The 14892-nt window shown below is 40.2% G+C and overlaps 1 protein-coding gene and 1 long non-coding RNA gene across 7 annotated transcripts in view; one reads left to right on the top strand and one right to left on the bottom strand.

Moving 5' to 3' along the window:
• Positions 1-14892, bottom strand: part of MID1 (midline 1) — a 268171-nt gene that overhangs the window by 2509 nt on the left and 250770 nt on the right. For all 5 annotated transcript variants that reach the window (XM_083734368.1, XM_083734369.1, XM_083734367.1 and 2 more), the window contains 4 exons: positions 11968-12116; positions 8081-8208; positions 7484-7627; positions 704-865 (listed from right to left, as the gene is read on the bottom strand). In XM_083734368.1, the coding sequence (XP_083590494.1) occupies positions 704-865; positions 7484-7627; positions 8081-8208; positions 11968-12116 (583 nt within the window). The remainder of the gene's footprint in view (positions 1-703; positions 866-7483; positions 7628-8080; positions 8209-11967; positions 12117-14892) is intronic.
• LOC310842559 lies at positions 9-11523 on the top strand. 2 transcript variants are annotated; one of them, XR_014563210.1, is made up of 3 exons: positions 9-464; positions 10519-10649; positions 11287-11523. It is a non-coding gene; the product is annotated as an uncharacterized lncRNA (long non-coding RNA). The 2 variants fall into 2 exon arrangements; XR_014563211.1 differs by having other exon boundaries at positions 10522-10649.

The raw sequence follows: 14892 nt of genomic DNA on the forward strand, positions 1-14892 counted from the left end.
CTTGATTTGGAACAAGATAAAAGACTGAATGAGTGCTGCATCCTGAAGCCTGTTTATCACACAAGATTAAATTTAGCTGCTGGCGATCTGTGAGTGATGTCCTTGTGTTTAAATGAATGACTGCTATTGCTCCTTTTTGAGTGTAAAACCAAGGACTATGCTTAGGGCCAGTGCTGCAGAAGAAACAGGGTTTTCTTTGCCCCTGGTGGCTACGCGTTCTTAATCATGATTGCTGTGTTGCATCTGCACGCCCCCCATCTTTGCTTGGCTTCTTGGGACACTAAAGTGGAGCGTTTGAAACTGTCTGTTATTCACAAGGAAGTAACCATTCTTTTTCATGCCTCCAGGGCTGACTTCTTCTGGATAAGGCTCCTTGAAGACTTTGATTAACATCTGAAGCCCTCTTCATTCCTCCACACAGACAGTGAAGTGTGATGGGCAAGGACATGCATGTCTACTCAAAAGTAAGTTCTACTGAGTAAATTGGGGCTTTATAGGAGGGCAGCCTAAATTAGCTTCCATAAACAGATGCAGGGGCTGAAGGTCGTTAGCAGCCATGTCTGCCAAATGAAACAAATGGCCCACAATTGAGAAAAGTGCTAAAAATATGAGGTCTTCTGTATCTTTCTGAAGTGTCAGGCTGAGTGGAACTGAGATGAGGGGGAAACAAAGTGCACAGAGGGGTGGATGCAACATTACTCACTGTTTGTCTTCAGCTTTCCTGGCTCACTGTTTCGGCTGCCAGCCTGATTAATGGCCTTCACAACAAATATGTACTTGGTGCCACTCTGCAGGCCATGCACCGTGTAGTGGTTTTGCTTGATATTAGGAACAATCATCCAGCTGTCGGCCGAATTACACAGACCTGCAATTTCAAATCAAAACCATTAGTCCAATCCATGGAGGAATTTCTGGAATGCACCTGAACAATGAGGTGAGCCTGAAAAATGTCACTGAAGAATCCCGAAGCAAATAAGCTCTTTGCTTCTCTAAATAGCAAGAACGCGGCCAACTGAATTGTCCACTCACCGAGGACAGATTCACCCTTTATTTCTTAAAGGATTTCAGACCACAAATACCTGTTCAGAGTTGCCAACTGTAAATGATCCACACATATTTAAACTGGCATTTTAAATGGGAGTGTAGTGTAGCTTTCATAACTGAGAGGGCCATGGTTAATTGTCTCCTATTTTCCAATCTTGTCCTCTTGCCCAAACAACCTTTTGATCGGATAAAGTTGATATAGTCTTTACTTGGACTCTGTTATTTTAACTCATGTACAGTCTAGGTTCTTATGTTATAGTTTAGCTTTTCATCCTTTAATTCCCATCTTGTTCTTATAATTGTTCTCTCTGTTTTATATACATTAGAAAATGAAGATTTTTTTTTTAAAAAAAAATCACCTTACACACAAAAAAGTAGCTCAGTGCAGAAGGGTTCTATGGAAACAGTTATAGCTCCTGAGTCAGTATGGATGACATTTGAGGATGTCCTGGTCCAGTTTCTATACATTTTTTGTGGCTTAGCCCAATACATTTTTGAGACTGTCTTGGAGGGCAGGGATGTGTCCTCAATTCTGTTCAGTTAAATTTAAACTTCTAACTGAAAATTAGCAGCTCATAAATTCCCTTACCCAGCGGCATAGGTTGAACAGGGCTAGAATTGTATTTCCATTCTCTTTCCCCAGATGAGCATCTGTAAGATACAGTTCAGGCTTGTGCTACTGCAGTGACATTGAACTAGACAAAAGTTTAGACTCCTTCCAGTTTTATGAGCCATAGGCATACGAGCAGAAGTAACAGCTGTGAAGTACTACTGTTGCCCGTCAATTCAGATTTCTGATTTCAAAAAGCAGGGCTTTAAAACAAGGAGAGCAAGTTCCCACATGTGGTACAATAATGCATTTTTAAAGCCACATTTTAGAAAATGAATGGAATGCAAATTAGAGACTGGAATAGTGCGTTGACTGTAACAAGGCTATCATGCAGGATTTGTGAGATACTGGAGGCAGGAAGAGATGAAGGATTTCTTTCTTTTTTCATTTTACAAACTGGAGGTAAATCATTCATAAAACATCTTCTCCAGGATTTGTTGCTATTGAAGTTCAAAAAGCAGATGGGGAAAAAATATTCTCACTGCAAATCCCCCTATTGCTGGACAATGGAATGTTTCAGCAAGACAATGAACGACACCCACAGTGCAAAAGTCACAGGAAGACTATATAATCTCCTGATCATTTCTGGCACTTAAAATACAAATCTCATTTATAGAAGTGGAAAAAGTGTATCAAGAGAAGGAGACAGACTCCCCCTCAGGTCTCACACTAGGTTAGGAAAAAATAAATCTGCTGAACGCAGATACTTTCTGAAAATTGTCAAGGGGGTATTTTAATGCATTTATTAAAAATAAGGTCTTTGATGATAAAATGCAGGGAGCCAGAGGCTGACCTTAATGTACAGGTAGGTTCCTGGTTTTTGGGTTTTTCTAAACCACTACCTATGAATGGGAAGTAAATTTGAATGCACTACCTTGACTGCACATCCAAATACCCATTCCATTATGATTTTTAAATCCCTAGCTAACTTGCAAAAGAATTTCTGCAATCAGACACCAGTGTCTCCCTTGCCCGCATAACCATTTCTGCATCTAGCCACCATTTCTTTTTAATTGAAAGAAAATAAATGAACATAAGAAGGATTTAGGATAATTGTCTACCCAAGCGGGGATTGGAAATCAAACTGCAGACATCTTCAACAAAGTCTTATTTCAGGATTTCCAAAAGCTGGCTGTTTCTTAATTTACCAGTGTAGTGGATACATGGCAGAAGATTGTTTTCTTTATACCGTATTTTTCGCTCTATAAGACGCACCAGACCACAAGATGCACCTAGTTTTTGGAGGAGGAAAACAAGAAAAAAAATATTCTGAATCTCAGAAGCCAGAACAGCAAGAGGAATCACTGTGCAGTGAAAGCAGCAATCCCTCTTGCAGTTCTGGCTTCTGGGATAGCTGCGCAACCTGCATTCACTCCATAAGACACACACACATTTCCCCTTACTTTTTAGGAGGGGAAAAGTGAGTCTTATAGAGCAAAAAATACGGTAAATAAAAACCCTCATAGGCACAGTTTCCAAAAACGTGATGATAGTATATGCTCAGTGCAGTCCTCTCTTCTGCTCTGCTTTTTGTAAGTGCGCAGCTGACAACTTTTAGCACAGAGAGGAACTTTTAGTACATCATGCACAGCTACATGCTAAATGAAGTATTACTTACGTAACTTTGATTTCAAAGCATTCAGAAGACAAGTAATTGTTTTCAAAGCTATTTCAAAAGGAACTTAATTGAAATGTCTTTTCCATTTATTTATTTTAATATCAGTTTGGGCAAGGAGTTCATGAGTTTTTGAACACACACCAACCAATCAATGATTTGTGAATGTTTCTCACAGGGGAAATACTATAAACTAAATGTCAATGGAAAATCAATATGAGATTTTCAGGAAAGCTCTTCAAGGAATCTATTTTTTATATATATTTTTTGCAAAACCCATGCAGATTTTCTGGTCTGGCACAATTTTTTCCACATGCATCATTGTATGGAATGTTCATTTAGGAGGAGGGGAAAAAAACCCCCATATAACTGACCCAATAACTGCTCCAAATACTTTCCATTATCAGCTATAGGAAATGGAGTGCCATGAATGTATTAAGTTCTTTCGCATGCTGTAGCTAACAAAGGGGAGCCTTCATTGTGGGAGTGGGAAATTACAGCCATACAATTCTATCTACAAAATAAATTTGTACATCAACAATGGTTTGCGTGACTAGACTTCTGCATAGACACAGAGCCGCTGGTTAAAATAGATGTATGTGCTGGCCGCATGTGCTTAAGCCCACACTTTTTCATACCCTATGGCATTTTTAGTGTTGGGAAATAATTGTGAGTAAATGTGCCTTCAATCTGTTGTTAATTCCATAGAACAAAAGGGTTGTACCCAACTAAGTCCTACTCAAAGTACACTGTTAAATTAATGAACCTAGGATAGCCATGACCATTAATGTCAATAGATCTATTCTGAGCAGGGTTAGAACTGGATACAATTCACAGTACCAAAGATAAATCTTTATATGATAAGGTTTGCCATATTTCAAAATGTGAAAATCTGGACACAAATGTTGATGAGCTGCTATGTCCCAGAAATTCAGAACCCATGGCACCTTATCATATGATGAGTTCATAATCAAAGGAATATTCCCATTGCAGTAGAATCTATGCTTTCAACAAACAGTGAAACTCTTCCTTTCTTAAATTATGGCAAGAGGCACGGTAAAAGCCTGTCTAGATATAATCCCATTTTGACAGCAAATTTCACCCCTTGTTTATCTGAATCCATATCTGCATTACACCCCCACCCCAAAGAAATTAAGCCTCTGAAGTGATCCCTTTCAAAAATAATGACACACAACTAAATACACCTCACATCTAAATACTATTCAGTTCTGTGGAGCAAATTCCGAAGCAGTGAGCAAGCTAAGTTGAATGTGCGGCCATATATCAAGAATGATACATTTATGGTGTCACTAGGGAATGAATGCATGGCAGTTGCACATGGTCTGCTATGCTATCTGCTTCTCTTCAAAGATCATGAGCCATGCACTCCCTGGCTGCAGATTATCTGTGACTACTAGCAAATTTTAGTAAAGGTAAAGGGACCCCTGACCATTAGGTCCAGTTGCGGCCGACTCTGGGGTTGGGCGCTCATCTCACTTTATTGGCTGAGGGAGCCGGTGTACAGCTTCTGGGTCATGTGGCCAGCATGACTAAGCCGCTTTTGGCGAACCAGAGCAGCACACGGAAGTGCCGTTTACCTTCCTGCTGGAGTGGTACCTATTTATCTACTTGCACTTTGACGTGCTTTCGAACTGCTAGGTTGGACTGAGCAACGGGAGCTCATCGCATCGCGGGGATTCAAACTGCCGACCTTCTGATCGGCAAGTCCTAGGTTCTGTGGTATAACCCACAGTGCCACCCATGTTCCTAGCAAATTTTAGTCACTTTCAAAAAAGAGAAACAATAATAAACACCTGGTTTACATACTACAAGACCACAATGTTGCAAAAATGTAAGAAGGAAATTCTAACTTGTTTCAGTTACAGTGCTAATATTGGTGTAACAAGCATCCACACGGGAAAAGGTTTTTCCTCTCCATAGGTCAGTTTGTTTTCCCAGGCTAGAGCAAAAGTTTGAAAACAGCAAGAAAAAGAAGCCAGTCAGGAAAGTAAATACATTCCAGAGAGACATAAGTCTGATTGCTGTTCAGAAGCACAAGGGTGTGAGAGATACTGGAAAACTCACCAATCACCACACCGCCATTTAAGAACCTTGCACATGGGAATTTTTGAATCTCCCAGCTCCTCGTTTGACACTCTGATTAGTATATGCCACACAGGCAATAAGCAGCAATTAATAGCCCCACATTTTATTATAACTGCTGGGTTACTCAAACCATGACATACAATAAATACTTGGCCTCTCCACCCCTTTAAGACAAGATACTGAGTCATTATTAAGCTACATTTCATAAAGATGAGACTGGCATCCTTCACTAGCTTTCTCACAATGCAGAAGCTTTGTTCTAAAGTCCTACCCTAGTGCTTTTCAGCTGACCTAATGTCTTTCCCGCCATCCTCCAGTTTGCCTTCTGTCAGCGTAATACCATGCATAGAAATGGGTCAGACAGAATGAAGCACAGCTTCTTATCACTTAGCTCTCTTCTTGTCAGTGATTAACCAAAGAAACATCTAGCCCTTTCCGTGTCTTCTTCACTTCATCTATTTTGCTCTAATTCTTTTGCAGAACTCTTAAGATTATTTGCAGTCAGGCTATCAGCAGACTTCAAGTGCCTAAGGAAGATTTCCATATATATATTTTCCTGCACAACTCCATTAAACATTTAGACATCATTGATGTAAATTAAGTGCTATCTGGAAAATTCATTAAACCTTTTAGACATATGCTTTCAATATTTTAGAATTCATAATTCAAATCACATCACTATATTTACTGAGGTGTCTTAAGTTTTGAACCATGAAACTAAAACACCTGTTGACTGGTTCAGCCAATGCCTAAAAAGAGAGTTTACTTCAAATTTGGTGATACAATAGTTCAAAATAGCAAATGGTCATGAATGTTAGAACCTAGACCAGAATGCATGCAGAAGTCTACTCCACTCCTCACGTTCAGTCCAAACTTGCATAAATAGCAGTGACTGCACAATCCTATATTTCCAAAAAGAATCAGCTTTATTTATAAAATGGACCAGCTGCTGCTTTTAAAACTTTATGTCCAAGGTTGCATACAAAAATAAAAGCATGCCACATAAACACAAATAAATAGCGAAATACACCAGTCACAATTAAATAAAAAGCAGCACATCTTACTACTAACAAGAACAAAAAAACTTTTTTCATTTAATATTTGGAGAAGGAAACTAATTCAGAGGAAAAAATACATGACTTGTAAAATATATACACAAACTCAATAACCCAAACCTTTTCACCTTCAGCATTAAGTAATGCTCTGTCATCACTAAACACTTCAGAAAAAGCAATAATTTAAATAACATAAACTAATAGAAACTGTATAGCTTTATCACTGACATAATGATATTTGACGGATGCATGATGTTGATGAGTAAGGGATAGCAAGTTGAACTTGATCTGTGATAAAATAAACAGGTCCATTATGGAAATGAGATTGATTAAAACAAACAAACAAACAAAATCACCTCTCTGGGTAAAATCTAATGCTGTTGTTCGCCTTCAGAATAGGTTTTTATCCACAGAGGTATCACATTAATGTAAGAGAAGGAGAAGCAACTTTCTTCAGTTCCTCATTCTTCCTGCAACCACCAGTGTCCCCCTAAAACCAGTGGTGTCCAAACTTTTTTCTGAAGAGAGCCAGATTTGATGAAGTGAAGGGCCGTGAGGGCCGACCAAAGTTGTTAAACTTTTTTTAGGATTGAAGTTGTTCAGCTTTTTTATGATTTTACCCCAGGAAATAAAACCACCACAGGGGCCAGATTATGGACTTTGGACCTGCCCCTGAAACAGTCTTTGGACATCCCTGCCCTAAAACTATTTCAGAGGGTTGAGGGATCATCTAGAACACTGAAAAGTAAATCACCTCCCATTTCCTTATGTTAGCAGATGACGCTGCTAGATCAAAAGCTACCCCAAAAATGGAAAGAAAGCTTTGGATTTCACCCATTAGATTAATTTCTATTGCTGTATCTATAGTTGATGTTAACACACTGATGGGCTTATTGCCACTGTCCTGTATACATTGCTGTATACATTACTGGCAAAAGATGAAGCATTGACATAAATTGAGGAAAGGCTATAGCGTCTTTCTGTTTTCTATTTGACTGGCTTGCAATTTGTTGGAAATCAAAATCAAACACGAGATATGTGATTCGTACTTACTAATTACATTAGCTTGCCCAGTGAAAATGGTATACTGCAACTCATAGGAGACCACACTGAATTCATCATCTGACGTCCAGTGGACTGTGATTGTGTCATAAGAAGCTGTACAAAGCTCTTCTCTAATGGTTGGGGGATTTGGAGCTGTGAAAAATCAAAAGCAACTGTTAACATTTGTCACATAACTTTCCCCCTTCATTCCAATCATTCATCCCATTTCTCACATTCACTTCTTCTCTATAGTCTCGCATTATGTTCAAAAAGTTGTCAGCTATGCGCAGTGCTTTTTTTCTGGGGGGAAAGGGGGGGACTCACAGCAAAATAAATGGCTAGATATGTTGTGGGCCCAGTTGCAGTGCCACCCCCACCCCCGCCCCAGGCAGTGGCTAAATGTAAGATACAATGAAAAAACAATCATCTGGGTTAGAAATAGCCACAACTTTATTGATTAGAGATGTAAATGGATTTTTTGCTTGGGCATTGGGTGGGTTAATCAAATAGACAGATATCTATCTATCTATCTATCTATCTATCTATCTATCTATCTATCTATGCATACACATGCACAGACATACACTATACATTCTAGTATCTTACCTGTAAGATAATCAAGGCATTCCAGTAGTTTCTTCTCTCTGGTAAAATCTAGCGCAAAGGTGTCAAAAGTGTCATTGAGATTAATTTCTGGAATTAGAACCTGGGAAGATGCTGTTGCCATGGCGACTCTGCAGTGGAAGAAACAGGGCTTATTTAGAGCCTAGGTTCAGGCTGGGAAATTATTTTGATGTCTAGGGTACATAACATACATAACACAAGTGGGGAAGGGAGGGAAAGTGTGCTTGGGGCATGTGCTGAACGCTGTTTCTACTGCACCAAATAGCAATAAACATTCCCATGGCCATTGGAACACAGAAAAAGCCCATATTATACTAGGTCAAACAAACTGTCTATCTAGTGCAGTATTTCCTACTCTGGTTGGCAGTAGCTCTTCAGGTCTTGGAAAGAGGTCTTTTACACCAACTGTTACCTACTCTTTTTAACTGGAAATGCCAGGGACTTGACTTGAGGCCTACTGTAGGCAAAGCAGTACTCTACAGTCCCTATTAGCCAATGTGATGGGGGGGGGCCGCCTTGCTTCTAGTAAGGGAAAAAGGCAAATTTAGAAAGTCTTGAGCCCCAGTTTATCTTATTTTAGAAAGAAGACACAGGGAAGAAATATTCTTTCAGCTCAAACAAACCTGTAGTTGCTCTAAGATTCACTGCAGGGGTCATATTGCCAAGCATCAAAACTACTCAAAGTAATGTCATACTTATGTTGCTTTTGTTAAAAAAAAAAAAAGGCATCTCAAGTTAAGACTGGGGCGAATGAGGTGAACAATGGCCCCGTTTTTGGTCATCACAATATCTTTTTTGCAACACAGTAAACTGAATAGGGCTTATTTATTCTGCTGAAAATTTGACTGGTATTCAGCTTAAGCATTAAACGTGCTGGAAAGAAACATCAGAATGAGGGTTTTATTTCAAATCATTCAAGAAACCCTCAGAAGCATGCAGTATTTATTTCTTGTAGAAAATGATTTTGGCAGGTGTTCTTTTGCACTTTTTCTTAACACAGCTCCACTAACTAGCATGCTATTCCAGGTGTTCACACATTTTCTTTTTATAAAGAGAAGTGTAGAACACTTCTCCAGCTTATAGCAGCCACACCATTTTAACTCTGCAATCTGCTGGGTGAAGCTAAAGCCATAATATTTCATTAATGTCGGTGGGGGTGGGAAGCTGTATAGGTTTGTTTGTTTTGTAGCTTGTATTTTGTTTTGGACAAGTCTCAGCACTGTACGAAAGCTTATAATGCAATGAAGTTTTCAGTCGGGGATCTCAAAGACACGACAGCGCATACCAGAACTGTAAGTGGATTATTGTGTTTTGAGAAGATTCAAAAGAAAATTCACGTTCACTCAGGCATAGAGAATAAGCTTCCTTCTTGTACGGTGGGGAATAAGCCAATCTTGCCTGTTTGGAAGCAGCTACACACTTTCAATCAATTACACTCATAATATATACTAAATCAAAATGTTTTGATTGCTCCATTGGTCCGATTTCCCAAAATGAAAGATTTAATTCTCCACCTAGTACTGAAAATTCAAGTTCAAAACTCATGGTAATGACTTCAGTCTCAGTTTATGACATCGAAAATTTAGTATGAATTATGCATTTTCATGAATTGGGTAACTTCATCTGGTTCAGATGAATGCTGAAAAATAGCCACTTATTCCAAACCATGTTCAGTTATTTTCCTAGCTCTAAAAAAAGATATGTAAGGCAGGCATGCTGTCTAAATAAAGTAGACATCATGCTGGTAGGTCCTACACAATCATCCTGAGGAGTGCATGTAGCTACTGCCTTATAATTATGATGAATTCATTTATATACCACTTACTTGCCAAAATGGCTTTGAAGCAGAAGTATAATTTTTTATTAAATATTGCCTGTACACAGTTTGGTTGGGTGCAACCACTAATAAGATTTCTATGGTGCTTGCAATACTTTCCAAGCAGAAACTATTTTGAATGTCTTGACCCCCATGTATGTGGAAGCACAAATGCTCCTGGGGTAAACTAATAGAGCCTACCATCCTTATAAAAATAAATAAATTCAAAATTGGTCCTTGCATAGCACACCGCTTCTGGGACCTAAGCTTGTGGATCAAACTAGATTTGACATTAATTGTGTATTTGCATTTAACATGCACAGTTTTGTTTTGTTTTTTTAACATAACTTGCAGCCAGGGGAGTGGGACCCCATTACTGGGATCAAAACAGGCATGGAAAGGGAGTTTAATCCTGACAAAAATATATTCTCCATATTGGGAGGAAAGATTCCATTGGAGGTAATGGTTGACCCAAATGAAAACACAGGAAGTAATACAAGGTTTTCGATGTACACATTTTTAGCAATGCATTTTCAGGGGCTGTTCGGTTCTTTTCTGTACCTTATCTACACAACAGCATATTGCTATTTTCTATATTTTAAAGCAGAAATGTAGTTACCATGATGCGAGAGAAAGAAACCCAATTCAAATAGCTGCAGGAAATTTGGGATCCTTAAAGAACCTGGAGTTTGAAATGAAGCTTTTGCCCAGTTAAAACAGGATGTGAAATGTACTGTATTTTTCGCCCTATAGGACGCACTTTTTCCACTCCAAAAATGAAGGGGAAATGTGTGTGCGTCCTATGGGGCGAATGCAGGCTTTCGCTGAAGCCTGGAGAGCGAGAGGCATCGGTGTGCGCCGACACCTCTCGCTCTCCAGGCTCCAGGAAGCTATCCGCAAGCCTTACGTGCCCGGGGAAACTCCCCCCGGGCGCGCAAGGCTTGCGGGCAGCAGCCTGCAGTGCGGAGCATGGGGCGCCCTCCGAAGGATGCCCCGTGCTTCGCACAGGTGTCACCAAGCTTTGCGCAACCGGGGGATCTCCCCCCCTGGGCGCGCAAGGCTTGTGGGCGGCAGCCTGCAGCGCGGAGCACGGGGCGCCCTCCGGAGGACGCCGGTGCTTCGTGCAGGTGTCCGCAGCCTGCCGCCCGGCGGGCGGGGCGCCCTGAAGCAGAGCGCCCCTCGCGCCGGGCAGACATCAGCCAGCCCCACAAGCTTGGGGGACAGCGGGGAGGCGCAATGCAGCGATCCCACTGTTCCCCGACCTGGTTTGGGGGGGGAAATAAAGGAAAAAATTTTTTCCTTTATTTCCCCCCCAAAAAAGTAGGTGCTTCCTATGGGACGGAGCATCCTATGGGACGAAAAATACGGTAAGTAGTATTTTGTTTTCTGCTTATTAGATATAACTTCTCCAAACTGGTGGTATAACATTTTTAAGATTTGTCAAACCCTCTTCTATGACAGGGTTGAGAAACATCTATAGCCAACAGTCAGGGATGATGGGAGTTGTAGCTCAGCAACACTTGGAGGGCAATATTTTTAACACCAGTCCTACCATTCTATTAAATATGTGGTAGCATCTACAGCCTTGCAGATTCCTATATATTTCCAGAAGCAGTTTTCTCAACAATGTTTGGCATTTTGTTTTTGAATACAGTCATACCTTGGATCCCGAACACCTTGGACTCAGTTGTTTTGGCTCCCAAACGCTGCAAACCTGGAAGTGATTGTTCCGGTTTGCGAACTTTTTTTGGAAGCTGGACACCCTACGAGGCTTCTGCGGCTTCCAGTTGGCTGCAGGAAGCTGCTGCAGCCAATCAGAAGCCACACTTTAGTTTCTGAACGTTTTTGGAAGTTGAATGGACTTCCGGAACGAATTCCATTTGACTTCCAAGGTACGACTGTACTGGCCACTGGAGACAAGCAACAGTGGAGGATTAGCCACATTGTACTTTATAAGATCTTCAGAACCACCTGACTGGAGTCTGTTAGAACCAGAATGTTTCGCTGTTTGGCCTGACCCAGCAGGGTTGTCCCTGTGTGCTTGTGACACTACCTTTCTGTTGTGTTTTTTGCAGACTGCAAGAAGCGTGCGTGATCATTCTCCTTCAGAGATTGCTCAGCTTGCGAGATGAGAGAAGTGGAGCGCTCAATGCACTGCTTGCAATTAGCTATCTGCTGGGCGAGTTTCCTCAGTCTCACCACCTGCAAAAGGGGAGAGAAGAATATAAGAAAAAAAAGTCAGGTGCATGAATTCAAAAACCATGCTTTTCTACAATTTTACCATTCTTCAAGGCCACGGCATAAATTGGGTGCTAATGCGAGTGGCTTAACTAAGAAGCAAAAGTACCATTTACACCTGTTCTCTCTGAGCCTCTATTGTTCCAAGTAAAAGCTTTATTCTCCTCACTGGGGAGATCCAAAGTAAGCACAGCTGGCAGATTTTTCCAATGGCAGGAAACGTCACTTCCCATCGGTCTCTGCTTCTCAGATAACAAAAGTCTATTGTGATGGCCAGTTCCTCCAAAATGATGTTTTCAAAGCAGCTTACAAGGTGTGCTACGTATTGCTATAAATTCCTGAGCTTGTTTACAGGAAAAAAAGTGACCCTAGAATATAACCTGACTGAAAGGAGTAATGCATGTGAACTGACAATAAAATAAATGTTAAGCCTCAGATGCTTCTATTTCTTCAGCTTTTGTCTTGGGTTGAATTTAGTTAAGTAGAAAATACTGTGATGCTTGTCTGTGATATGCTGGAAAATGTGTATACTGCACACAACTTTTGCAGCGGGGGCAGGCAGGCACTTACTGAAATGTAAGTGGAAACTATCGGAAGTTGTGAATTTAAAGATACTGTCCTGCAATGCCCCAGATCACAGGAAGCCCCCCTCAGCAGAGTGTCATTAGCATCAACATTGCTGGATATTCCAAATGGAAATGGAAGAGGAAGGAAATCTAATAACTCTGTACCTAAGAAACACATTAAGCTCTGATTACATGTTTAAAAAACAGGAAATTGATAATTAAGTAGACTGGCAGCAAGTTTGGAATTTTATAGTAAAGATAACACAAAAAATACTTGCAGGGTTGCACTTATTAAGCAATAAACATTGCATATCATGACTCTGCTGGCAGACAATTAACTAAGATAAGAGTTATGTATCCTGACTTTAAGGCCACAACAAACATGAGATTTATGTCCACAGTCCACTATCAGAGTATTTCTTTGAAAGTAAGCTTTAAGTCCAAACCACTTTAATTCTATTTCATTTTAGAAAAATGAGGACTGCCATTTACATTGAATCCTAAACAAGTTTCCGCAGAAGTGTCATGTAGTATATGGTTCAGCTTGATCCCATGTGTGTGTGTTAGAATTGGTGCCCGAAAGAATCTATAGTTCACCTTGGATTGTGCCACAGGAAACACCAGGAAGTCAATGTTGTTTGGTTCCTGCCTTCCCCTCTTATAGGTGATGAAGTAACAAAAAACCATTTAAAAGGATTATTCTTGCCAACAACACTAGTGTTCTGTAGATTATTTTTTTAAACACCCTTACATTTTTAAATAGTAACTGTTTTTATACTTATATTCTAGCCAGCACCAGAGACTACATTTGTTCCTTATATCTGTATTTTGGTGGATCAACATTTTAAAGTATTGTGAGGTGATAACTCATTAAGTATTAGCCTAATTGGTTTGAATATCCAAACAGAAAGTGGTGATTGTTTTTAAAATACTCTAATACCAAAAACAGGATAAGCAATGCAGTCACTTAACTGCTAGGGAGTACGTGTGACAGTCACACAGATAAATTCTACATTGCTATTAGCATTTTGGGGGAAATAACTGCATTTCACCCAGGTACAAAATATAAACAGACCCAGTTCTGGGTGGAAATGCAATAATCCCACAAAGCAAAAGCAACTTCAACAGCAGATATCTGGAAACAGTTGATAAAGCCTATATCTCATTTCCTCCTGTTCTTTGCTGAACCATGCAGACCTTTGATACTCATTTCTGGATATATCTGAGCTTCCATGAAATTATCTAAGAAAGGTTGTGCAGGTTTCAACTTCACCAAAGGCAATGCTAAAAACTCTCATTTCATTTATTCAATAAACTTCTATACTTACTTCATCATAAATAACCCCAGGACAGCTTATATGTTAAAAAAATTACAACTATACAAGCTCACAGCAGAAAGCTGTCTCCCTTTACAAAAGGGTACCTCAACAACCCCCAACTGCCTTGGTGAGGTGGCATGTCAAAATCCATACAATGTAGATGCCAGCCTACATTTTTAGATTGGAAGAGCACCAGGCTTTTTTCTTTTAGCATTGTGGGCAAACATTCTTATCATTTTTTGCTTCTCAGCACATTACCAGAGAATGTCTTGCGTTACATTTTAAGCTTGCAGTGGGACCACATGAAGGGCTCAAACCTAGAGGCAGAGTATGGCAAATCTGCTGGGTTGCTTAACCATGTGGTCAAACTGCTAATCCAGCTGGTGAAACACCTGCTTAATTTGCTGGAAAAAATGTACTGACACACTGCCCTTCCTTGGAAAATAACTGTGCTTCTGCTGTCAGCAGAAAAAGAGACTTTGGGAATAAGTACATGCCTTGTTTGAGAAAGCAGCGTCTCGGGCTTGTTAAAGCACTTCTTTCATAGCCCGATGGCGTAAAGCAATGAAAAAGAATCACTTCTGTCAATAATAATACTAATAAGCCTTTTCCTTCCCTTCAACACAAACCTTGGGTCTGAGCAGGTCTGTCTGACTCAATGGAAAGTTTGCCATGAACTTTGGTGCAAAAATGTGGGTTTCCACTGCAATCATGTAACCAAGGAGATTATACAGAAGGTTGTCACATGAGATCTTGGAGGGAGCTGTATTTTGCTAATAGCATAAAGAAGTTCAGGGCCTGTCAAACAACAACTTGGGGAATGGTGGTCTTCAAGCATATTTGAGTCAGCTCTTG

This window comes from Podarcis gaigeae (assembly GCF_964106915.1).
Source record: "Podarcis gaigeae genome assembly, chromosome: 4".
Taxonomy (NCBI): Eukaryota; Metazoa; Chordata; class Lepidosauria; order Squamata; family Lacertidae; genus Podarcis; species Podarcis gaigeae.